Source organism: Oncorhynchus keta, unplaced genomic scaffold (genome assembly GCF_023373465.1).
Source record: "Oncorhynchus keta strain PuntledgeMale-10-30-2019 unplaced genomic scaffold, Oket_V2 Un_contig_7425_pilon_pilon, whole genome shotgun sequence".
Lineage (NCBI taxonomy): Eukaryota > Metazoa > Chordata > Actinopteri > Salmoniformes > Salmonidae > Oncorhynchus > Oncorhynchus keta.
In genome coordinates, this window is record NW_026289452.1 from 75121 (window position 1) to 103050 (window position 27930).

Sequence of the window (27930 nt, forward strand, 5' to 3'; positions counted from 1 at the left end):
GTCTGTCTGTCTGTCTGTCTGTCTGTCTGTCTGTCTGTCTGTCTGTCTGTCTGTCTGTTGGACTACTTTTTGGAGCAGAAAAATGCTTGGCACTGCTTTTAGGGGGAATATTTTTAATTCATGGCACAAAAAAAGTATTTTTGTCATTGTTACAAAGTTCAACAAAGGCCCCAATAGATGTTGCAAATTAGTACAAATCTAGGAAGGGTATAAGAGCAACAATGCTTTTACAGTGCCTTGCGAAAGTATTCGGCCCCCTTGAACTTTGCGACCTTTTGCCACATTTCAGGCTTCAAACATAAAGATATAAAACTGTATTTATTTTGAGAAGAATCAACAACAAGTGGGACACAATCATGAAGTGGAACGACATTTATTGAATATTTCAAACTTTTTTAACAAATCAAAAACTGAAAAATTGGGCGTGCTTTACTTCCAGTGCAGCAAACTCTCTCCAGAAGTTCAGTGAGGATCTCTGAATGATCCAATGTTGACCTAAATGACTAATGATGATAAATACAATCCACCTGTGTGTAATCAAGTCTCCGTATAAATGCACCTGCACTGTGATAGTCTCAGAGGTCCGTTAAAAGCGCAGAGAGCATCACCAAGAACAAGGAACACACCAGGCAGGTCCGAGATACTGTTGTGAAGAAGTCTAAAGCCGGATTTGGATACAAAAAGATTTCCCAAGCTTCAAACATCCCAAGGAGCACTGTGCAAGCGATAATATTGAAATGGAAGGAGTATCAGACCACTGCAAATCTACCAAGACCTGGCCGTTCCTCTAAACTTTCAGCTCATACAAGGAGAAGACTGATCAGAGATGCAGCCAAGAGGCCCATGATCACTCTGGATGAACTGCAGAGATCTACAGTTGAGGTGGGAGACTCTGTCCATAGGACAACAATCAGTCGTATATTGCACAAATCTGGCCTTTATGGAAGAGTGGCAAGAAGAAAGCCATTTCTTAAACATATCCATAAAAAGTGTTGTTTAAAGTTTGCCACAAGCCACCTGGGAGACACACCAAACATGTGGAAGAAGGTGCTCTGGTCAGATGAAACCAAAATTGAACTTTTTGGCAACAATGCAAAACGTTATGTTTGGCGTAAAAGCAACACAGCTCATCACCCTGAACACACCATACCCACTGTCAAACATGGTGGTGGCAGCATCATGGTTTGGGCCTGCTTTTCTTCAGCAGGGACAGGGAAGATGGTTAAAATTGATGGGAAGATGGATGGAGCCAAATACAGGACCATTCTGGAAGAAAACCTGATGGAGTCTGCAAAAGACCTGAGACTGGGACGGAGATTTGTCTTCCACCAAGACAATGATCCAACACATAAAGCAAAATCTACAATGGAATGGTTCAAAAATAAACATATCCAGGTGTTAGAATGGCCAAGTCAAAGTCCAGACCTGAATCCAATCGAGAATCTGTGCAAAGAACTGAAAACTGCTGTTCACAAATGCTCTCCATCCAACCTCACTGAGCTCGAGCTGTTTTGCAAGGAGAAATGGGAAAAACATTCAGTCTCTCGATGTGCAAAACTGATAGAGACATACCCCAAGCGACTTACAGCTGTAATCGCAGCAAAAGGTGGCGCTACAAAGTATTAACTTAAGGGGGCTGAATAATTTTGCACGCCCAATTTTTCAGTTTTTGATTTGTTAAAAAAGTTTGAAATATCCAATAAATGTCGTTCCACTCCATGATTGTGTCCCACTTGTTGATTCTTCACAAAAAAATAGAGTTTTATATCTTTATGTTTGAAGCCTGAAATGTGGCAAAAGGTCGCAAAGTTCAAGGGGGCCAAATACTTTCGCAAGGCACTGTAACACTGAAAACATACATGAAAGTGAAGACATCAATTATTTAGCTCTATTCCATTAAATATTCAAGTGTGGTGAGACACACATAGACACCATTCCTTAAACATAATGATATGAAACACAGTACATTCCACACACACACACACACACACACACACACACACACACACACACACACACACACACACACACACACACACACACACACACACACACACACACACACACACACACACACACACACACACACAGCAATCCACTATATAGGCAAATAATATCCATAACAGTGTTCTGAAGTGTATCCAGTCTAGGCCATCAGGCTTCTCTGCCCACAGTGCAGACTAAGAGAGCAGTACACTGATCCACATGTTAACAGGAATACCTTACCCATAGAAGAACAATACACAACAGATACATGAAAGAGACTAATGAAAGGGAGACAAATGAGAGTCAAATGAAAAGAGAAATGAAAGCCAGACAAGTCTTTCAAAAGCACCAAATCTTACATTCATATCCTCATCATGTGACCCACTTCTACAGTTTGATTCATTGCAGAGCTGGTGCTCAAGCATACTGTCTCAAACAATCAATGTCTTTCAAGAGGACATGTAAGCACCAGAAAGTCAGAATCCAAGTTCCTCATAGAAAACAAAATTAGGTTGCTATTTTTTAAGTCAAAGTACAAACAATTATCCCACCTTCTATTTTGTGTTTCCGTCACACCTGTTGGACAGTACTTTACTTTATCGCATAAAAACAGTTGGATGGAAACATGACTAATGATGCCAATGTGTCTATGGACAACGTACCCAACGACAGTCACCAAAAGGTCCTCTCAGAAGTCTGCTGGTCGTATCATCATGGTAGTAGCACGGAGAGAGTAACTAGACCCTTTGAAGTAGTGCCACCTAATCCCATTCAGTTTACCCATGTTCTGACCATGACTGTAGTACATCCCGTTCAGGTTCGATGGTCCACAGGCATCGAACCACCAACCTGAAGGCATAGAGAGAAACGTAGAGAGAAACGTAGAGAGAAACAGAGAAAATAGATTTTAGGCTTGATGATGTTACACTATCAGAGAACTATCAATGTCATAACTGTGTGACCTTCCTGTAACCTCTGATTATCTCTGGATAGCTTTGTTGCAACGCCAAGTAGTCAACACTAGAGCAGACTCCAGTACTCCTCTCTTTGGATAGCTTTGCCCCATTCTGACCTCTGACTAACAAAACATAAATAGTCTACAAGAATCTCTGTGAGCCCAACATGTTTGGACCAGCTACTTGGGGGGGGGTGTTTGGGAAATGCTGCTCTAGACATTGATAAGAGGATAAAGACATGTATGTTTGTCATGTATTTTCAGATGTACATTCTGGATCTAAATCCTGATAAGATTGAAGCTTCACATTCATTCTTAATAGGAATTTCACTGTCATTGTGATTTATTCTGCTGGCCAGTTCCCTGGACTTCTAAACCAGCCATGGCATGTGTCAATCATTCTGTAAAATGCTGAGGGCTGCCACCTGGCTTCACCAGCTGAGATACCATTCTCTGCTGTGATATGTCAGTAGCAGTGCTGAATACATACTAACTGGCTCTGCTCTGTAGTTCTTCTAGACGGGAGATAAAGTGGGTAGGGGGACCGGGAGGTCAATGGGTTGAAAATGTTTTACCAAAATGACAAAAGCTTCACCTAGCATAGTGTGGGTGGGTGGTTGTTGTTGTCTTATAGCTTCTACTTATCCAGTTGTTTCAGTTCTACAGGAGTACATACAGAGTGCATTTGTTTAGGGGTTAATGTGGACTTTAACCTCAGACATACCCCCGGTGAGCATGAGAGCACATTTGCAGATGCAGTTGTCGTTGTCCATATCCTTGGTACTAAAGTCTGCTCCGTTGATGACCAGGCTGCTCTGTCTGCCTGCCGTTCCACTGTGACTCTTCAGGAACAGCCTGACACAGTCGCCAGGGAAACACAGAGGGAAATAAAGCAGAAACACAATGCTAGTGCCCTTTAGCTGTTGGTGGAGGACAGAAATTCACCACCACGCTGTTCTTCTAATCTAAATAATATGTACCTTGCAACCTGGTCTCAGAGCATTTCATATTATTCTGTACATAAATCCGAGACACTCCATTTATTATTATATGTTTAGTTTCGTATGGCTACATGAGACAGATTGTTACTTAAGGCAAAAATGTCCCTCCCCTTGTTCTCACTGTGTGAACGTTTGAGGACATAAATTCACCACCACACTGTTCTTCTAATCTACTACAAAGAATATGTACCCTTTCAAATAAGTGTCTTTGAAATTATCGTACACTCTATTAAAACCCAATCACACCAGTTGCTTTTCTAAAGAACATCCTGGTTTATGAGGACATTGTCGGTTTCCGCGTTTGTCTCAAGCCGTTTGTCCCCATCTACTACACTGCATTTACTGTGGTTTATGACTCAGACAACTTTCAGGTCTTGAACTTTGAGAGGCCCCTCAGTGGTCTTGAACTCCTGCATTGTTTGTCCCCATCTACTACTGCACTGTTGCAGCTATGGAAATTGTGTCTCCAACTGTTTAGTTTATGACTCAGAATACTTCACTGTCTTGCTAGAACACCAGCATTTGTTGGATCTATGTTGAATACTGCACTGTTGGAGTCTAGGAATACCTATGTTGAATATTCATTTAGTTAGTGGTCTTGTATACTGTCTTGTCTATGTTGAATACTGTGCATTTACTGTGTTATGATATACTGTGTCTATGTTGAATACTGCATTTATGTTATGTTAGATATACTGCACTGTCTATGTTGAATACTGTGTCTATTTAGTTGAATACTGTGTCTGTTGAATACTGTGTCTTGAATACTGTGTCTATGTTGAATACTGTCTATGTTGAATACTGTACCAGCATTGAATAGTTAGGTCTACTGTCTACTGTTGAATACTGTGTCTATGTTGAATACTGTGTCTATGTTGAATAGTCTATGTTTAGTTAGGTATTACTGTGCACTGTTGGAGTCTATGTTGAATACTGTGTCAGCATTTAGTTAGATACTGTGTCTACTGCACTGTTGGAATACTGTGTCTATGTTGAATACTGTGTCAGCATTTAGTTATGTTGAATACTGTGTCTTGTTGAATACTGTGCTGAAAACCAGCATTTAGTCTATGTTGATATACTGCACTGTCTATGTTGAATACTGTGTCTATGTTGAATACTGTGTCAGCATTTGTTGATACTGTGTCTACTGTTGAATACTGTCTATGTTGAATAGCTATGTTGAACACCAGCATTTAGTTATGTTGAATATTACTGAATACTGTTGGAGTCTATGTTGAATACACCAGCATGTTGAATACTGTGTCTATGTTGAATACTGTGTCTTCGTTGAATACTGTGTCACTGTTGGAGCTAGTTGAATAAACCAGCATTTAGTTAGGTATTACTGCACTGTTGGAGCTGAATACCAGCATTTAGTTGATGTTATACTGTGTTGTTGAGAATACTGTGTCTATGTTGAATACTAGCATTCTATGTTACTGTGTCTTCGTTGAATACTGTGTCGTTGAATACTGTGTCTTCGTTGAATACTGTGTCTATGTTGAATACTGTCTATGTTGAATACTGTGTCTATGTTGAATACTGTCTGTTGAGTCTAGTTGAATACACCAGCATTTATGTTAGGTATTGAATACTGTGTCTATGTTGAATACTGTCTTGGAATAGCTAGGAATACACCACTGTGTCATTGAATAGTTATGTTGATATTACTGTGTCTATGTTGAATACTGTTGAATACTGTGTCTATGTTGAATACACCAGCTATTTACTGTGTCTATGTTGATATACTGTGTCTATGTTGAATACTGTGTCTTGGAGCTTGTTGAATACTGTGTCAGCATTTAGTCTAGATATTACTGTGCACTGTTGAATACTGTGTCTGATACAGTACAACAGACATTTAGTTGTATACTGCACTGTCTATGAAAGAACACAATTGAACAGCATTTAGAATATTGTGTGCACTGTTGGAATAGTGAACACCAGCATTTAGTTAGGTCTCTACTGCACTGTTGGAGTTGAATACTGTGTCTATGTTGAATTGCATTTAGTTGTATTTGTTGCTAAACACCACTAGAATAGGTATTACTGCACTGTTGAGCTAGGAACACCAGCATTTAGTTAGGTATTACTGCACTGTTGGAGCTAGGAACACCAGCATTTAGTTAGGTATTACTGCACTGTTGGAGCTAGGAACACCAGCATTTAGTTAGGTATTACTGCACTGTTGGAGCTAGGAACACCAGCATTTAGTTAGGTATTACTGCACTGTCTAGCTTGAATACCTGCATTTAGTTGAATTACTGCACTGTTGGAGCTAGGAACACCAGCATTTAGTTAGGTATTACTGCACTGTCTGGATAGGAACACTGCATTTAGTTAGGTATTACTGCACTGTTGGATGTAGGAACACCAGCATAGTTAGATTAGACTGTATTGAATACTGCACTGCTGAACACAGCATTTAGTTAGGTATTACTGCACTGTCTGGAGCTAGGAATACCAGCATTTAGTTAGGTATTACTGCACTGTTGGAGCTAGGAACACCAGCATTTAGTTAGGTATTACTGCACTGTTGGAGCTAGGAACACCAGCATTTAGTTAGGTATTACTGCACTGTTGGAGTTGAGAACACCAGCATTTAGTTAGGTATTACTGCACTGTTGAAGCTTGAACACCAGCATTTGTTAGGTATTACTGCACTGTTGGAGCTAGGAACACCAGCATTTAGTCTAGGTATTTGAATACTGAACACCAGCATTTAGTTGAATTACTGCACTGTTGGAGCTAGGAACACCAGCATTTGCATTTAGCTAGGAAACACAGCATTTACTGCACTGTTGAGCTAGTTGAACACAGCATTTAGTTAGGTATTACTGCACTGTTGGAGCTAGGAACACAGCATTTAGTTAGGTATTACTGCACTGTTGGAGCTAGGAACACCAGCATTTAGTTAGGTATTACTGCACTGTTGGAGCTAGGAACACCAGCATTTAGTTAGGTATTACTGCACTGTTGGAGTAGAACACTGCACTGTTTTAGTAGGATTACTGCACTGTTGGAGCTAGAAAACCAGCATTTAGTTAGGTATTACTGCACTGTTGGAGATAGGAACACCAGCATTTAGTTAGGTATTACTGCACTGTTGGAGCTAGGAACACCAGCATTTAGTTAGGTATTGCTGCACTGTTGGAGCTAGGAACACCAGCATTTAGTTAGGTATTAACACTGTTGGAGCAGGAACACCAGCATTTAGTTAATATTACTGCACTGTTGGAGCTAGGAATACCAGCATTTAGTTAGGTATTACTGAATTACTGTTGCATTTAACACCATCATTTAGTTAGGTATTACTGCACTGTTGGAGCTAGGAACACCAGCATTTAGTTAGGTATTACTGCACTGTTGGAGCTAGGAACACCAGCATTTAGTTAGGTATTACTGCACTGTTGGAGCTAGGAACACCAGCATTTAGTTAGGTATTACTGCACTGTTGGAGCTAGGAACACCAGCATTTAGTTAGGTATTACTGCACTGTTGGAGCTAGGAACACCAGCATTTAGTTAGGTATTACTGCACTGTTGGAGCTAGGAACACCAGCATTTAGTTAGGTATTACTGCACTGTTGGAGCTAGGAACACCAGCATTTAGTTAGGTATTACTGCACTGTTGGAGCTAGGAACACAAGCCTTGTGTACACAACCAGTAACATGTTATTGGATTTGAGCTGTAGGCCCATTAAACACCACACTCCATAGAATAGCTTTCCTTTTAAAGGCTGTGATCTTCCTCTATAAACCATGTTTAAAATAATGGTCATTATTTACATACATTCCCAATAACGGATTACACAGTATATACTGACTGCTATGTACTGTAAATGAATTTCTACTGATAGACTCTGTTTACTCTCCCTCTCAATACTACTCAATAGTTACTCTAATAGCTCTTTGTACATCCTTCCATCCTTCCTTGTCTTTAACTGGTTAGTAAAAATGTGAGCCAGGTCAACAACAAAAAATGTGTGTTCGTTTGTGTGATCACACGTCCGTATGTGGGTGAACTAAATCAGATTGAGACAAAGCTTGCTGGTTATTACATTACATTACATTTAAGTCATTTAGCAGACGCTCTTTTCTAGGAAATATAATAATTCCTTTTTACCATCTTACATTTTATTTAGTTAGTAATGGCATTGTGAAATGAGGCAGAGCCTCTCTTTCCCTAAGAAGCTGTGTGAAAATAGTTTGTTTTGGACCATCTCCATGACAAGTATTACAGAATGGCAATGAAATAAGAATCTAGAGACCAAAATAGATTCCATTCCAGAACTTAAAAAGATTATCCAGTATGTTTTTGAAGAGACAATAAATGAAAAAGTAAGAATTATGATCTGCTGAAGTCCTAGAAGCATCAATCAGAAGGATTATGGACAATAAAGTCAACCAACTGAAAAATGTATACATGAATTGATTCCAAATCATGATCAGAGTCACCAGTGCCTCACCATCATTACTGTGATGGAAATACAACACCAAGCACATCATTGTCAGTGATAGAACCAAGTCCAATATCTCATTCCCACGTCATTACAAATATACTGCAGGTCCTGAAGCAAGTAAAGGCAACCACAGTTGAGTAGTTGAGTGACTATTTAAGTAGGAATGTGGGCGTATTTAGTGGGGAATGTCCTATAATCCTAAAAACTGTACTGTAGGTATGATACAATGCGCTAGGATGTGACAAAACTTAATTTCCTCCACTTAGGGAACATACAGATGTAGGATCTTAATTTGAGCCAGTTTGCTAGAGCAGGAAAATAATCCTGCAGCAACAGGAAATGTGAATTATGTGGATTATAATTAATGGACATTTATGTCGGGGATTAAACATTTTTCTTTAGGGCAAATCAAGTCTGAGTGTTCAAAGTGGAAATTACAAACTTTAGAAGCTTTTTTAAAACTCAAATACACCACAAGTTAGCATTTCCTTCTATGCAGGTAAATTCTCAGCATCAAAAGAGTGATCAAATTAAGATCCTACATCTGTAGCTGATATCAGCACTCCTACTGTGAGACTCTTTAAGAATACGGCCCAGAACACATTGCTTGTGTCCCACCTGTAATTCTGCTTCTCGCTGCCGATGTAGAAACGGTCATAGTGGGAGAAGGCCTGCTGTCCGCCCCAGTCGGTCACTTCCACCCTCAGGTTGTAGGGCCTTTGGCTGGTCAGCAGGAACACAAACTCATTCCCCAGCCAGTGTTCTCCAGACAGACTCCCAAAGCCCTGCAACAACACAACAGCACAGGAACATGTGTTTTCTGTTTCTGTAGTGTAAGGCAGCTTGATGTACAAGTACACCCCTTGGACAGGACACTAGTCTGTCGCTATAGAAAAATAATGAATGTTATATCGGGTTCTTCTACAGGTACAAGATCACAAACCCTATATGGTTCTAGGTAGAATTAAGACTGTTAGAGGGATGTTCTACTCAGTGACTCTTTGTTCTCTTTTTTAAAGGAATTCTGTTTTGTGTTTTCCTCTCTTTTAAAAATAATAATAACTATGTTCTGTGTTTTACTCTTTTTTTGACAGTGGTGAATTGAGGGAGACGATGAGTAGATAAATATATATTTATTTAACTAGGCAAGTCAGTTAAGAACAAACTCTTATTTACAATGACCTGGGACTGGATAAGAGCGTCTGCTAAATGACTTAAATGTAAATGTAAATGAGTGGGTTAACTGCCTTGTTCAGGGGCGGAACGACAGATTTTTACCTTGTCAGCTCGGAGATTTGATCCACCAACCTTTCGGTTACTGGCCCCCCGCTCTAACCACTAGGCTACCTGCTGCCCCTATATCTCTCTCTCTCTCTATATATATATATATCTATCTCTATATCTATCTATATATCTATCTATCTCTCTCTCTATATATATATAGATATATATATATATATAGAGAGATATATATAGAGATAGATATAGCCTTCAGTATTTATGCCGGGGAGCTAGGATCAGTCTGTTATACCTGGAGTATTTCTCCTGTCTTATCCGGTGTCCTGTGTAAGAATGCTCACTCTAACTCTCTTTCTCTCTTTTCTCTGAGGACCTGAGCCCTAGGACCATGCCTCAGGACTACCTGGCCTGATGACTCCTTGCTGTCCCCAGTCCACCTGCTGTCCCCAGTCCACCTGCTGCTGCTCCAGTTTCAACTGTTCTGCCTGCAGCTATGGAATCCTGACCTGTTCACCGGACGTGCTGCCTTGTCCTGGACCTGCTGTTTTGGACTCTCTCTCTCTACTGCACCTGCTGTCTCTAACTCTGAATGACTGGCTATGAAAAGCCAACTGACGTTTACTCCTAAGGTGCTGACCTGTTGCACCCTCTACAACCACTGTAATTATTATTTGACCCTGCTGGTCATCTTTAAAAATAAAAAAATAAAAATGTATTTCACCTTTTTTTTAGTTTTTTTTATTTTTGTATTTCACCTTTATTTAACCAGGTAGGCTAGTTGAGAACAAGTCTATATACATTAACCAGGTGGAGGTGAGGAGGCTAGGAGAACAAGTTCTCATTTGTAGGCTGGAATAGATAAAGTGTACTCTATATTTGCATCCTTATGTAATAGATGTATCACTAGCCACTTTAACTATGCCACTTTGTTTACATACTCATCTCATATGTATATACTGTAGAGATATTGGATACAGAAAAGTAAATGGGGTGGGCTATTTACCATCAATCTACTGTATCTTGCCTATGCTGCTCTGTACCATCACTCATTCATATATCCTTATGTACATATTGGTTTTATCCCCTTACACTGTGTATAAGACAGTAGTTTTGGAATTGTTAGTTAGATTACTTGTTGGTTATTACTGCATTGAACTAGAAGCACAATGGATTTAGATGACCACTCGCATTAACATCTGCTAACCATGTGTATGTGACAAATAAAATTGGATTTGATTTGATTTGAGATACACCTGCTGGAGCGCGTGCTTGATTTACGGAGATGTTTGGGTGTTGCCATCGTGACCAGTGAACTGAGATGCAAGGCGGAGCTTTACCTAGCAGTTGGACTTGTAGATGACCTGGAGCCAGTGGGTCTGGCCCGACAAGAATCATTGATATATAAGAGAAAAGGGCCAGCCTGTAGACCCCCATAGAGACTGCCAGAGGACCGGACAGCATGCGATTTGACACACTGAACTCTGTCTGCAGTGGTGAACCAGGCAAGGCAGTCATAAAAAGGCTACTGAGTCTGCCGATAAGAATATGGTGATTGACAGAGTCGAAAGCCTTGAAGACGGCTGCACAGTACTGTCTTTTATCGATGGCGGTTATGATATCGTTTAGTACCTTGAGTGTGGCTGAGGTGCACCTGTGACCGGCTCGGAAACCAGATTGCACAGCGGAGAAGGTACGGTGGGATTCGAGATGGTCAGTGACCTGTTTGTTGACTTGGCTTTCGAAGACCTTAGATAGGCAGGGCAGGATGGATTTAGGTCTGTAACAGTTTGGGTCCAGGTTGCGCAGTCATCCCCCTTTGAAGAGGGGGATGACTGCGGCAGCTTTCCAATCCTTGGGGATCTCAGACGATTAGAAAGAGAGGTTGAACAGGCTGGTAATAGGGGTTGCGACAATGGCGGCGGATAGTTTCAGAAATAGAGGGTCCAGATTGTCAAGCTCAGCTGATTTCTACGGGTCCAGGTTTTGCAGCTCTTTCAGAACATCTGCTATCTGGATTTGGGTAAAGGAGAACCTGGAGAGGCTTGGGCGAGGAGCTGCGGGGGGGGCGGAGCTGTTGGCCGAGGTTGGAGTAGCCAGGCGGAAGGCATGGCCAGCCGTTGAGAGATGCTTATTGAAGTTTTCGATAATCATGGATTTATCGGTGGTTACCGTGTTACCTAGCCTCAGTGCAGTGGGCAGCTGGGAGGAGGTGCTCTTGTTCTCCATGGACTTCACAGTGTCCCAGAACGTTTTGGAGTTGGAGCTACAGGATGCAAACTTCTGCCTAAAGAAGCTGGCCTTAGCTTTCCTGACTGACTGCGTGTATTGGTTCCTGACTTCCCTGAACAGTTGCATATCGCGGGGACTATTCGATGCTATTTCAGTCCGCCACAGGATGTTTTTGTGCTGGTCGAGGGCAGTCAGGTCTGGAGTGAACCAAGGGCTGTATCTGTTCTTAGTTCTGCATTTTTTGAACGGAGCATGCTTATCTAAAATGGTGAGGAAGTTACTTTTAAAGAATGACCAGGCATCCTCAACTGACGGGATGAGGTCAATGTCCTTCCAGGATACCCGGGCCAGGTCGATTAGAAAGGCCTGCTCACAGAAGTGTTTTAGGGAGCGTTTGACAGTGATGAGGGGTGGTCGTTTGACTGCGGCTCCGTAGCGGATACAGGCAATGAGGCAGTGATCGCCGAGATCCTGGTTGAAGACAGCGGAGGTGTATTTGGAGGGCCAGTCGGTCAGGATGACGTCTATGAGGGTGCCCTTGTTTACAGAGTTAGGGTTGCACCTGGTGGGTTCCTTGATGATTTGTGTGAGATTGAGGGCATCTAGCTTAGATTGTAGGACTGCCGGGGTGTTAAGCATATCCCAGTTTAGGTCACCTAACAGAACAAACTCTGAAGCTAGATGGGGGGCGATCAATTCACAAATGGTGTCCAGGGCACAGCTGGGAGCTGAGGGGGGTCGGTAGTAGCAGGCGGCAACAGTGAGAGACTTATTTCTGGAGAGAGTAATTTTCAAAATTAGTAGTTAGAACTGTTTGGGTATGGACCTGGAAAGTATGACATTACTTTGCAGGCTGTCTCTGCAGTAGACTGCAACTCCTCCCCCTTTGGCAGTTCTATCTTGACTGAAGATGTTATAGTTGGGTATGGAAATCTCTGAATTTTTGGTGGCCTTCCTGAGCCAGGATTCAGACACGACAAGGACATCAGGGTTAGCAGAGTGTGCTAAAGCAGTGAGTAAAACAAACTTAGGGAGGAGGCTTCTGATGTTGATGATGTAAAAAGCACTTTATAAATACATTTGATTGATTGATAAAGAGATAGAGATTTAGATATAGACAGATATAGACAGAGATAGAGATATAGATAGGTTGGATTCTGCAGCACTAGTACTAGACCAGACCTTGGAATTAATCTTTCTTTACCAGCGACATTTTACAATATATCAACATTTGAATGGTGATCTAAGCACACCATGTTTAGACTCAACTTAAACAGTTTCCTCTCTCCTGCCATTTTCTCTCAGAAGTGTTCAACCAGAGACCATTAGCGTCATTATGAAACACTCCCAACAGAGGGGTCAACGAGCGAACACATACCCGTTGTATGCCAGCGTCTTTGCCAGGCTACACTCCACACTTCCTTAGCCCCTGACTGGAGGACAGTCCTCTCTCGCTCAGCTCAGAGGCCAAGGCCTTTTTAGCCACAGGGCTCTTTCAAGGCCTAATGAGGCTGGCAGTGGCAACACAGTGGATTCGTCCTAAATGGCCCATATTCATTTTAAAGTACAATACTTTTGACCAGGGCCCATAGGACACCCTATTTCCCCATAGGGCTCTGGTCAAAAGTAGTGCACTATATAGGGAATAGGGTGCCACTTGGGATGCACAGTCTGTTTTGTGCTATGCGTTTGTACTTGCTCCTTTTTCTGTTGTAGTTTGACATATACATTCATATGGTGGAATGTTGTGCAATGTAGAGATTCATATTTTCCCAAAAATCTACAAAGTTTCAATACCGGGAATAATCCCTATTTATCCCGAGAGTCCTGGGAAATACTGCAAAAATCAGAAGTGCCCTTTTAAAACCAAGATGGTCACTATGCCAGGGTTCTCCCCAAATAAGAAGTGTGCCACCTTGTCGGCTTGGCTGCGCCACTATGGAAAGATTTCAGAGCAAATTAAATGTAAGTTTAGTCATGATAGTTACTCTATCTTTGATCGCCAGCGCATTTCAGAAGTAGCCCCACAGAGCGCCCTCCGAGTATAGCGCTGTTTCTTTGTAACGGCAGTCAAACAAAAGTCAAATGACCAAAGTTGCTAAACTTGCTAGATAACCTCCTTCAACGAATGACAGAATATCTCCCATATTTGGCTAAATCAAGTTGATGATTATAACGATAGCAGATCAGCTCGTGAATAACAGGGAGAGGAAGTGGAAATAGTTTAAATATCAAGGATCTGTTTAATATCCATATCAACTCTCATATTGTTTGTTGATCACACATTCTCTATGAGACAGCACAGAGAAGGGGGGAAAGAGGTATTTTGACATGCATAGGCGAGAGGCGTGCTTTGATAATGCATCCTATGGATTACAGAATAAAATGAGCTACAGGAGTGAGACAGGAGTCAGGATGTTGGGTTTCATTAGGATTGGAATTGAATAGGGAAATAGCCTATAGGTTCTAGGATGAGAATGTAGAATTTCCCCTCATTCCTTGTTAACGGATTTCATGCCTGTGACAGAGATGCTTATGTAGTGAATTGTACATAGGCCTATCAAATGTGTGACTGTCTGAAGATTTACAATGACAGCTGAAAGAGGCACATGCTCTTTAAAAGGCTACACTGTACGGTTTCCTGTGGGGTTTATTAACTGTATTCGGGTCTTGTGTGCAGGCCAGAGCGACCGGCAGTGTCAATTATGCGTGCGCTTTGAATTTATAGCGACTTTGTGTCAAATATGCTAGACTAAAGGCTTCAATGTGACAACCTGTTTGGATAATCTCCAATAAATGTTTTTGTTCATCTTTTGCTGAGGGATTTCATTAGTGCAGACATTGGGGAATTTTATTGTAATTTCCCGGGTCTTGTCATGTATTTTGGGGGGTAAACGTGAAGAGTGTTCCTGGTAATGTCCCGGGATCCCGATTACCCATGTTAATCCCTGGTGCTACAGTGAGGGAAAAAAGTATTTGATCCCCTGCTGATTTGCCCACTGACAAAGAAATGATCCGTCTATACATTTAATGGTAGGTTTATTTGAACAGTGGGAGACAGAATAACCACAAAATAATCCAGAAAAACGCATGTCAAAAATGTTATAAATGTATTTGCATTTTAATGAGGGAAATAAGTATTTGACCCCCTCTCAATCAGAAAGATTTCTGGCTCCCAGATGTCTTTGATACAGGTAACGAGCTGAGATTAGGAGCACACTCTCAAAGGGAGTGCTCCTAATCTCAGTTTGTTACCTGTATAAAAGACATCTGTCCACAGAAGCAATCAATCAATCAGATTCCAAACTCTCCACCATGGCAAAGACCAAAGAGCTCTCCAAGGATGTCAGGGACAAGATTGTAGACCTACACAAGGCTGGAATGGGCTACAAGACCGTCGCCAAGCAGCTTGGTGAGAAGGTGACAACAGTTGGTGTGATTATTCGCAAATGGAAGAAACACAAAAGAACTGTCAATCTCCCTCGGCCTGGGGCTCCATGCAAGATCTCACCTCGTGGAGTTGCAATGATCATGAGAACGGTGAGGAATCAGCCCAGAACTACACGGGAGGATCTTGTCAATGATCTCAAGGCAGCTGGGACCAAGAAAACAATTGATAACACACTACGCCGTGAAGGACTGAAATCCTGCAGCGCCCGCAAGGTCCCCCTCCTCAAGAAAGCACATATACATGCCCGTCTGAAGTTTGCCAATGAACATCTGAATAATTCAGAGGACAACTGGGTGAAAGTGTTGTGGTCAGATGAGACCAAAATGGAGCTCTTTGGCATCAACTCAACTCACCGTGTTTGGAGGAGGAGGAATGCTGCCTATGACCCCAAGAACACCATCCCCACCGTCAAACATGGAGGTGGAAACATTATGCTTTGGGGGTGTTTTTCTGCTAAGGGGACAGGACAACTTCACCGCATCAAAGGGACGATGGACGGGGCCATGTACCGTCAAATCTTGGCTGAGAACCTCCGTCCCTCAGCCAGGGCATTGAAAATGGGTAGTGGATGGGTATTCCAGCATGACAATGACCCAAAACACACGGCCAAGGCAACAAAGGAGTGGCTCAAGAAGAAGCACATTAAGGTCCTGGAGTGGCCTAGCCAATCTACAGACCTTAATCCCATAGAAAATCTGTGGAGGGAAAATCTGTGAAGGTTTGATTTGCCAAACGTCAGCCTCAAAACCTTAATGACTTCGAGAAGATCTGCAAAGAGGAGTGGGACAAAATCCCTCCTGAGATTTGTGCAAACCTGGTGGCCAACTACAAGAAACATCTGACCTCTGTGATTGCCAACAAGGGTTTTGCCACCAAGTACTAAGTCATGTTTTGCAGAGGGGTCAAATACTTATTTCCCTCATTAAAATGCAAATCAATTTATAACTGTTTATAATTTATAACTGTCTCTCACTGTTAAAATAAACCTACCATTAAAATGATAGACTCATAATTTCTTTGTCAGTGGGCAAACGTACAAAATCAGCAGGGGATCAAATACTTTTCTCCCTCACTGTATGTATTCACCAACATCAGAAGAATGCTGTGAGGATATCCCACCCTGTCCTCCTCACCATCTTGTACTCCTTCCACGTCCTCTGGAAGTCCATGGTTCCATCTTTTCTCCTCTGAATGACGGACCATCCTCCCCCTGCTGCCTCCATGTTGCAGTAGACCTACAGAGAGAGAGACAGAAAGACTGTGACATGAGTAGCTTACACACTACTCTCACACATGCAGTGCATATCATGACAATAAAGTAAAAGGAGTGACTCCTGTAGATGAGGCTCCCTGGTCCTTAGTTTTGTGTACCATGGTCAGAGGCCACAATGACAGAATGTGTCCTAAGCCCAGGGACGTAGCTTAGTGTAACCATGGACACTGACAGCAGCACAGCTGATAATGGACAGGAACACACTGTTGCCAGTCAGCCATCTGCGGCTTGGCAGGACACAACTGAGGAGGAGGACATCTGCTGTGTAGCTGTGCTGAAGAGGCCAGCCAAGAGTATTTCCAGCTCCAGCATATCACCCAGCCAGCCAGCCAATACCTGACATATTCCTGGGATATTGCTGTTGAATCTTTTGGCAAGTGGCTTTAGAGTACTGTATAATAATGGCAGCCACTTGCACGTAAACTAAAGTAGGTTACAGTCAAAAAGTGCAGCCATTTAATTGTTCATGTCTGTTTTTGCTGTTTCCATGCAAATGTAAAGCCAGGCCTGCATATATCATCTAATATATGCATCTATATTACACATTCTGCTAATAGAATGTACATCTCTTTTCCCCCTCTAATATTTATTGAAGATAATATATCAAGTTTTCCATACCTTTTTGGTCTCCTGTGTGTTGATGTGAATAGTATATGATCCACTGTTGTTGAAGCCAGCTTGAAAGACTTCAGAGCAGTCCCGATACTTTCTCTCCTCATGAGATGAATCTCTCTGCTTAAAGGCAAGGTTGCTGTTTGCCACCACTGTTTAAATACATAATGAAACAAGAGCAAACACATTATCAGCTAGGCTACAATTTGAATGCATCCAACATCCTTTGTAATCAACAGCCTAGACTGGGTCAGGTCCTATTAGAACAGGTTCTTATGTAATCAACAGCCCAGACTGGGTCAGGTCCTATTAGAACAGGTTCTTATGTAATCAACAGCCCAGACTGGGTCAGGTCCTATTAGAACAGGTTCTTATGTAATCAACAGCCCAGACTGGGTCAGGTCCTATTAGAACAGGTTCTTATGTAATCAACAGCCCAGACTGGGTCAGGTCCTATTAGAACAGGTTCTTATGTCATCAACAGCCCAGACTGGCTCAGTTCCTATTAGAACAGGTTCTTATGTCATCAACAGCCCAGACTGGCTCAGGTCCTATTAGAACAGGTTCTTATGTCATCAACAGCCCAGACTGGGTCATTTCCTATTAGAACAGGTTCTTATGTTCTGGAATGCATCTTCTTATGATCTTAGAACATGTGGACATTGAAATTAAGGCCGGTCCGTTCCACGTTTCAACCTATTTTCAACATCCATGGACGTCAGCCAGTGCCCACTGGGTTAGTCCAGCCTTCTTGGTCCAGTTATAGGCTTTATCTGTGCCCAGAGAATATCTTGTCTGAACCTGTGAACATTTGGCACAATATATCCTCCAGTACCTCTGTTGTATTTAACCCTACCTAGAGTTTTTAAAGCCAACTCCTTCTTCCTGCAAATAATTACTATCTATGCTATGATATTCATACCCCAGAGTATTTAATTTATACTTTCTGTAACAGGAAACATTGGCCCCAGTATCCATCCAGTACCTCCAGACCCTCTGTCCTTAGAGCAGAGTTTCAGCAGACTGTTGACGGTCTCAGTGAGCTGCTGTTGTTGGCTAAGCAGGATACTGTTGTTGCCAGTGGCCTGGTCCAGATGGGTCTGCAGCTCTGTGATCACAATGCTCTGTCTGGCTACCAGCTGCTGCAGGCTGGACCTCTCCTCCTGGAAGGTGACCAGCTCCTCATGGTGCCCAGACTCCAGCTCCTGCATCTTCTGCTCTAAGAGCCTGATCAATACAAGTGATTTGAAAATCAGTTGATCAGTCGATCAGTCAGTCAGCCAATAAATCAAGACAGAACTTTTCATGGGAAGAAAATCATTAATGTTGATTTGACCTGTTCTTGTCGTGCAGCTTGCTGATCTCTGTAGATTGGTGGAGGAGCTGGGTCTCCAGTTTGTTGGTGGACAGAGAGTTCTCCAGGAGCTGAATCTCCAGCCTGGAGGTCTGATTCAACACCTGTCCATCAGGAAGCTGTTACTATCATTCATATTCACCCAGTCAAGTGTATGGAGTGTATCTATATAGGCTAAAAGTGGCACCATGTATTTTAATGTACTTCATAGGCCTATTCATCCAATCAAATTAGGATAATTGCTGAGTAGGCTACATGATTAATAGTAAGTGTTACTGATATAACATGCACTTGAATGTTCTTTGGAGAGGGATATTTGTATATGATTCATACTGCACCTGGATCTCTACGTCTGTCAGTTTCCGTGTGTGCTGGGCAGTCTGGGTCAGGAGGTTGGTGCCTAGATTCAAGATGGCAACGGTGTGATTGTGGACAGCACTCTGCTGCAGCTGAGCCATCTCCACATTCAGACTGTCCTTCACATATCTCTCAATCTGACACACAAACACAGAGGAGGTATGAAGGGATGTTTAGGGCTTTTACCTCTCTCGCCAGAATCCGGGTGTTCTGCACACTCACATTTAATTTCAATGTTGGTCATGTCCTAGGAACATTCTCCAACTGGCTTAGCATTGAACATGTTCTCACATAGTTCAGAGAACGTTAAGAAACAACTTCCTTCTGTGGGAATTTCAGTACTTCAGCATAACGTTTCCCACAGGTTTCCTCTTGGTTCTATTTAAAGTCATGTTCTCAAATTGTTCCAAGAACTTGAAGAAAACTTTCCATAAAAAAACACAAGAAAACTTTTGTAATGTTCAGAGAATGTTCTAAAAATGTTATTTAAAAACATTAAGAAAGCGTTCCATAAAAGCGTTCCATTCTCAGCATCAACAAAACTCTATCCTCTGTCTTGTTAAGTGTTCGATCTTAATGAGTGTTTGTTTCCTTTTAAAATGGGGTCTGTTTGAATAGACAAAAAGAACAACTGTGAATGCGTTGTTATTAGTCCCGTCTAGCTCCATACTGGTGGCGCAGTGGACTAATTCCATGGATAGACGACAGAAGATGATGCCATGTCACAATAAAGAAGAAATGTGTTTGGATGATTAATGCCAACAAATGTATAGGATTAGTGTCCGATAGATGAGTTGTCTGACAACGTCATGAAAATGTGCTTTGTTATGATTCTGAAACATCAGATAGCGAGCAACAATGACAAAGAATCTGCCATGTGGGCAATCGTAGTTTTATCTTGTTCTTGAAACCATGTTGTGTTTTGACTGATTTCATGTCAATGCTTATATGGCTAAAATTTGATAGCTAGCTAACCAACAACTGTAATAATGTAATTGTGCTCGTTGTGAAAATGTATTTATGTTTTCAATAAACATTTGAAGACTAGTTATAGTTTACATGTTGTCAACAATCTAAGCCAACCCTGTCTGTTTTACCTCATATTTGTACACACATTGGTTTTGTTGCTAAACAACCAACTGGTTTATCTGTGCTTGCAGTTCAAAAAGGTAAACCCCAAATAAGCTAGTAGTGTTATTAAAAGTCTTTTTTTTTAAGTCTTACTGAAACATGGTGAATGTTTTAAGGAAGTTATTAAAAAACCTCAAAATAACCTATAATATCCATTTCCAGAACCTCTCTGCAACCTAAAAATAAAAGTTCCCAGAACAGAGACAAAATCTTCTGTTCTCAGAATGTTTGAAAACGTTGTTTTACCGGTCAGGAAACGTATGGCTTCGTTCCCACAACCAATGTGAAACCAAAAACATACGTTCCCACAACTTCCAAGGAACCAACCATAAATAACCTAATTATATCCAGGGTATTGGATATGGTCCGGTCTAAGGATTTCCTTGGCCCTGGTCAGCTACTTAGGGAGGGATCTTTCAGGGTTGTTGAGTTCAGTCATTTCCTTCTAGTCAACCAGGAGAGATCAGTCATGGGACTGCAACTGTATGTTTTCTGCCACAGATGCATAATGTGGACAGGGCTCAGCTGCCAATGACATTATCCATCTGAAGTTCACTGTCCTGATGATGATTACAATGAGGAGAGGTCTTTCCCAGCAATGTGCTTTAAAAATGTATAGTTTTTTTGTGATAGCTCAGGGTCATTCAGTGATTCATTGAAGTTTAGAGTTTTCCTGTTACCCTGCTTCCTGCTTTCAAGCCATGGCCTTTTCAGTTCATGTGAATCAGTTTAGCATTGGACAGCTTTTAAACTATGTATTTTCAAACATGTACATTTTGGAAATTACAGTTAAGTCGTCACAATAATCATATATGAAATATTTATATTGCAAAGTTAGAATTTCATGTCTCACTTTATCCCTGATTTAACGTAACAGATCACCCTAAGTATGATTTTCAACTTAAGAATGTCTACTTTGTTGCTAGATTTCCTCTGCACAGACAGAGGAAAGGCCTGGTCTCTATGACACTTACTGAAAGATTCCTTCTGCACAGACAGAGGAAAGGCCTGGTCTCTATGACACTTACTGAAAGATTCCTTCTGCACAGACAGAGGAAAGGCCTGGTCTCTATGACACTTACTGAAAGATTCCTTCTGCACAGACAGAGGAAAGGCCTGGTCTCTATGACACTTACTGAAAGATTCCTTCTGCACAGACAGAGGAAAGGCTTGGTCTCTATGACACTTACTGAAAGATTCCTTCTGCACAGACAGAGGAAAGGCCTGGTCTCTATGACACTTACTGAAAGATTCCTTCTGCACAGACAGAGGAAAGGCCTGGTCTCTATGACACTTACTGAAAGATTCCTTCTGCACAGACAGAGGAAAGGCCTGGTCTCTATGACACTTACTGAAAGATTCCTTCTGCACAGACAGAAAGGCCTAGTCTCCATGACACTTACTGAAAGATTCCTTCTGCACAGACAGAAAGGCCTGGTCTCCATGACACTTACTGAAAGATTCCTTCTGCACAGACAGAGGAAAGGCCTGGTCTCTATGACACTTACTGAAAGATTCCTTCTGCACAGACAGAGGAAAGGCCTGGTCTCTATGACACTTACTGAAAGATTCCTTCTGCACAGACAGAAAGGCCTGGTCTCCATGACACTTACTGAAAGATTCCTTCTGCACAGACAGAGGAAAGGCTTGGTCTCTATGACACTTACTGAAAGATTCCTTCTGCACAGACAGAGGAAAGGCTTGGTCTCTATGACACTTACTGAAAGATTCCTTCTGCACAGACAGAGGAAAGGCCTGGTCTCTATGACACTTACTGAAAGATTCCTTCTGCACAGACAGAGGAAAGGCCTGGTCTCTATGACACTTACTGAAAGATTCCTTCTGCACAGACAGAGGAAAGGCCTGGTCTCTATGACACTTACTGAAAGATTCCTTCTGCACAGACAGAGGAAAGGCCTGGTCTCTATGACACTTACTGAAAGATTCCTTCTGCACAGACAGAGGAAAGGCCTGGTCTCTATGACACTTACTGAAAGATTCCTTCTGCACAGACAGAAAGGCCTGGTCTCCATGACACTTACTGAAAGATTCCTTCTGCACAGACAGAAAGGCCTGGTCTCCATGACACTTACTGAAAGATTCCTTCTGCACAGACAGAGGAAAGGCCTGGTCTCTATGACACTTACTGAAAGATTCCTTCTGCACAGACAGAGGAAAGGCCTGGTCTCTATGACACTTACTGAAAGATTCCTGACACTTACTGAAAGATTCCTTCTGCACAGACAGAGGAAAGGCCTGGATTCTCTATGACACTTACTGAAAGATTCCCTCTGCACAGACAGAGGAAAGGCCTGGTCTCTATGACACTTACTGAAATATTCCCTCTGCACAGACAGAGGAAAGGCCTGGTCTCTATGACACTTACTGAAAGATTCCCTCTGCACAGACAGAGGAAAGGCCTGGTCTCTATGACACTTACTGAAAGATTCCCTCTGCACAGACAGAGGAAAGGCCTGGTCTCTATGACACTTACTGAAAGATTCCTTTCTGCACAGACAGAGGAAAGGCCTGGTCTCTATGACACTTACTGAAAGATTCCCTCTGCACAGACAGAGGAAAGGCCTGGTCTCTATGACACTTACTGAAAGATTCCTCTGCACAGACAGAGGAAAGGCCTTGGTCTCTATGACACTTACTGAAAGATTCCCTCTGCACAGACAGAGGAAAGGCCTGGTCTCTATGACACTTACTGAAAGATTCCCTCTGCACAGACAGAGGAAAGGCCTGGTCTCTATGACACTTACTGAAAGATTCCTTCTGCACAGACAGAGGAAAGGCCTGGTCTCTATGACACTTACTGAAAGATTCCTTCTGCACAGACAGAGGAAAGGCCTGGTCTCTATGACACTTACTGAAAGATTCCTTCTGCACAGACAGAGGAAAGGCCTGGTCTCTATGACACTTACTGAAAGATTCCTTCTGCACAGACAGAGGAAAGGCCTGGTCTCTATGACACTTACTGAAAGATTCCCTCTGCACAGACAGAGGAAAGGCCTGGTCTCTATGACACTTACTGAAAGATTCCTTCTGCACAGACAGAGGAAAGGCCTGGTCTCTATGACACTTACTGAAAGATTCCTTCTGCACAGACAGAGGAAAGGCCTGGTCTCTATGACACTTACTGAAAGATTCCTTCTGCACAGACAGAGGAAAGGCCTGGTCTCTATGACACTTACTGAAAGATTCCTTCTGCACAGACAGAGGAAAGGCCTGGTCTCTATGACACTTACTGAAAGATTCCTTCTGCACAGACAGAGGAAAGGCCTGGTCTCTATGACACTTACTGAAAGATTCCTTCTGCACAGACAGAGGAAAGGCCTGGTCTCTATGACACTTACTGAAAGATTCCTTCTGCACAGACAGAGGAAAGGCCTGGTCTCTTTGACACCAACTGAAAGTGCAGTGTCAGACTGTTTATCTCTGCTGCTATGTGGTCTGAGCAGCTTCCCACGAAGGCAATTGAATAGTCGGCTAATGGAATCATTCAGGAATGAATTAATCTGTAAGATCAGAGTGCATTAAGATGCCAATGTTAATGCAGAGGAAAGGAAGAGAAGGTCTAGTGCAGTGTACACATGGCCAGAGTCCTCAAATAATCACACACTGCATTAGACATAATAAACCCAGGGGAATAGGGGCCCCGGGGCACCTATCAAATATACAGTAACAGTCAAAAGTTTGGACACACCTACTCATTCAAGGGTTTTTCTTTTTTTAAACTATTTTCTACATCAAAACTATGAAATAACACAAATAGAATCTTGCAGTAACCAAAAACGTGTTAAACAAATCAAATATATTTTATATTTAAGATTCTTCAAAGTAACCACCCTTTACCTTGATGATAGCTTTGCACACTCTTGGTATTCTCTCAACCAGCTTCATGAGGAATGCTTTTCCAACAGTCATGAAGGAGTTCCCACATATGCTGAGCTCTTGTTGGCTGCTTTTCCTCAGCACCACACTATAGCATTCATTTAATCAAAGAGGAAAACACATGACCTCAGTACCACACTATAGCATTCATTTAGTCAAAGAGGAAAACACATGACCTCAGTACCACACTATAGCATTCATTTAATCAAAGAGGAAAACACATTACCTCAGTACCACACTATAGCATTCATTTAATCAAAGAGGAAAACACATGACCTCAGTACCACACTATAGCATTCATTTAATCAAAGAGGAAAACACATGACCTCAGTACCACACTATAGCATTCATTTAATCAAAGAGGAAAACACATTACCTCAGTACCACACTATAGCATTCATTTAATCAAAGAGGAAAACACATGACCTCAGTACCACACTATAGCATTCATTTAATCAAAGAGGAAAACACATGACCTCAGTACCACACTATAGCATTCATTTAATCAAAGAGGAAAACACATGACCTCAGTACCACACTATAGCGTTCATTTAATCAAAGAGGAAAACACATTACCTCAGTACCACACTATAGCATTCATTTAATCAAAGAGGAAAACACATTACCTCAGTACCACACTATAGCATTCATTTAATCAAAGAGGAAAACACATTACCTCAGTACCACACTATAGCATTCATTTAATCAAAGAGGAAAACACATGACCTCAGTACCACACTATAGCATTCATTTAATCAAAGAGGAAAACACATGACCTCAGTACCACACTATAGCATTCATTTAATCAAAGAGGAAAACACATTACCTCAGTACCACACTATAGCGTTCATTTAATCAAAGAGGAAAACACATTACCTCAGTACCACACTATAGCATTCATTTAATCAAAGAGGAAAACACTATAGCGTTCATTTAATCAAAGAGGAAAACACATGACCTCAGTACCACACTATAGCGTTCATTTAATCAAAGAGGAAAACACATTACCTCAGTACCACACTATAGCGTTCATTTAATCAAAGAGGAAAACACATTACCTCAGTACCACACTATAGCGTTCATTTAATCAAAGAGGAAAACACATTACCTCAGTACCACACTATAGCGTTCATTTAATCAAAGAGGAAAACACATTACCTCAGTACCACACTATAGCGTTCATTTAATCAAAGAATGGCCATGGAGAGGAACTCCTGAAACTATGAAGACAGTGAAACTGATATCCCACAAATACACTGAGGTTGAAGTTCTCTGAAAAGCATGGCCCCACATAAAAACTATATTATTGTTGCTTTCTGAACTGTCAACTGTTCTCCTGGTCGTTTTCAGATGCACATATCAAAAACATTTGATGGTGCAGTGAGATGAAGAATAGTTTGTCATTTTATATTCACTGCATGTATGCAGGGTTCACCCTTAAGCATAGCCTGTATTACATTATACCAAATGCAATTACCAAACTCAGCACTGGTAATACTGAAGTGGCAGTCTGTTACTACTGAAGTGGCCTTGTTCTCCCTGACAGAATCATCTCTGGTTTTCCTTGGAATGTGAATGCTGCTGGCCTAGGTCCCGGTGGGTCAGGGAACACATAGACAGAGACACAGACAGAGAGACAGACAGAGAGACAGACAGAGACAGAGACACAGACAGAGACACAGACAGAGACACAGACAGACACAGACAGACAGAGACACAGACAGACACACAGACAGAGACACAGACAGAGACACAGACAGAGACACAGACAGACAGACACAGACACAGACACAGACACAGACAGAGAGACAGACAGACAGACACAGACAGACAGACACAGACACAGACAGAGACACAGACACAGACACAGACACACAGACACAGACACAGACACAGACAGACAGACAGACAGACAGACAGACAGACAGACAGACAGACAGACAGACAGACAGACAGACAGACAGACAGACAGACAGACAGACAGACAGAGCACTGCCTAACGCTGAGCCCATTCCTTGAAATTGACTCCCCAGCCCTGGATTGGGCCAATGTGACATAGTGTGAGAGGGTTCAGACAGACAACACAGTGTTTTCTTAAGGACAGCCAGGCCAGCCGGACACACTCAGAATATAACAACCCAGCGACCAAGAGCCACAGCCTGTCTGTCACATTTTACCACGGCCCAGTCAAACAAGTCCCTGTCATCAATCTCTCATCCCTGGGGCTGCAACATAGTCCCTGGGTCCACACACACTGGAACAACAGTCCTTTTGAAATGACAGTGTTTTTAATTAATAATGCGGGATATGGTGCATTCCTCACTTATGGGGTTAAGAGAGAGATTTGTTAGTATCCTTAAGGTTTCTGTTTCTGTTGGGTTGGTGCTCATGTCATTTAGAGCTGTTCGCTGTAATGGAGTAATCCAAACAACAGATCTCCCCAGATATACAGTATCTATTGTATACTGTACTATGGGGAGTCAAATGTAGATAGGCTGTAAAGCAATGATGAATTGTACTGGGGTATCTTATATCTTATTGCTCTTGAGTAAACAGAGACAGAGGAAAGAGATGGATCCAGGTGGGACCGAGCCAAATGTTGTCCTATAATAATAATATTCATTATGGCAGGACACATTTGGCTCGGCCCAAATAGTTCATGGGGTTGAAACACATTCAATGCTGATAATGTGCACTTAAAGATGCACTGTGCAGAAATCGTTCACCCATTTCCTGGTTGCTAAAATTCTAATTGTTTGCCGATCTACCACTTCTTAGACTTGCTTTCAACAACAATGACATATCTATAACTCACATTTCTATGTGAATTTGGTCAGGTCGCTCAAAAAGTTAGATATTTAATACAGTATAAAACACTACAAATAGATTTTAAAGTGATGAAATGCAGTATACTTTCTAGCTTTGGCCAGATGTTCCACCTCTATATAACTTTGATAACAACAATGGCTAATGTGTTATAAATGCAATAGCACATAGTTCAATCTGATAAAAAGCTGATCATTTTGACCTGCACAGCCATGGGATATGGCATGCATTTCCTTCCAGAGTATAAATATCTGATAAAACTCTGTTTAGACTGAAATGTCAGGCTTTAATCTTTATATCAACTATACTGTATGCTTGGAGAACATGCTCTTACTTTGTGAAGCCACTGTGTGTAGTTGTCCATGACGTTCTCCAGGTGTTGGATCCTCTGGTTCCCCAGAGCTGGAGCCAGTCCTGGGAGCTTGGGCTTTTTCAGGGGGGCATCTCCCTGTAGAGTGTTCCCCTGGTACTGGCCCTGTCCCTGGCTGGTGCTGGAGCTGCCGACCCCCTCCGCCTCCGTCAAGCACGGCCTGTTCCCCCCAGCGTTATCTGGTAGCAGGAAGGTATAGGTGCAGGATCCGTGCTGGATAGAGTTGTACTGGTGAGCGTTAGTGTTAGTGCTGGCGCTCATGGACCCGCTGCCAGCTATGTCCCCTGGGCCCCTGGGCAGCTCTTCCAGAGACACAGACACATAGCCCGTCAGTAGCAGCAGAAGGGCAGCCAGAACCAGCCAGATCATGTGGCAGCTGGGTGGGCAGGGCAGGAAGTACCACGGCATGGCAGCAGGAAACACAGGCTAACACAGGTCCTCTTTTATGGCTTCTGTCTGTCTTCTGTCTCTCTTCACAGCATGTCTTCCAGTCCTGTCGTCAATCAGACGGTTGGGAGGTAGACCGTCGATCCAGAAAGATGACCGCTTCCCATCAGTAGGAATGGATGAGTAGTCCTCTCAAGTGTCAGTGTGGAACTCATCCCAATTCATCACCAGTTGTCTTGTTAGTTGTTGTTGCTGGTCCAGATCCAGGACAGGGATCCACACTACACAGTTGTGTGATGTAGACTACATTGTCAGTCAGTGGAGGGATCTGTGTTGTATCCTCCTCCTCATGGCTGGCTGTATGTAGTGCTGTTCCTCATGTCTGCCTGTCTGTATG

General features: G+C 42.2%; 1 protein-coding gene and 1 long non-coding RNA gene across 2 annotated transcripts; one reads left to right on the plus strand and one right to left on the minus strand.

Annotated features, from left to right (window-relative positions):
- Nucleotides 1-27930, minus strand: LOC118381973 (angiopoietin-1-like). The gene is made up of 9 exons (XM_052511742.1): nucleotides 27111-27930; nucleotides 18904-19059; nucleotides 18548-18669; nucleotides 18197-18438; nucleotides 17218-17363; nucleotides 16460-16561; nucleotides 9026-9192; nucleotides 3666-3796; nucleotides 1-2835 (listed from the first exon to the last, which is right to left on the minus strand). The coding sequence occupies exons 1-9, from the start codon at nucleotides 27552-27554 to the stop codon at nucleotides 2675-2677; spliced, it is 1671 nt and encodes a 556-aa protein (XP_052367702.1). The 5' UTR covers nucleotides 27555-27930; the 3' UTR covers nucleotides 1-2674.
- Nucleotides 6017-7396, plus strand: LOC127926317 (uncharacterized). The gene is made up of 4 exons (XR_008123992.1): nucleotides 6017-6163; nucleotides 6424-6511; nucleotides 6820-6907; nucleotides 7254-7396. It is a non-coding gene; the product is annotated as an uncharacterized LOC127926317 (long non-coding RNA).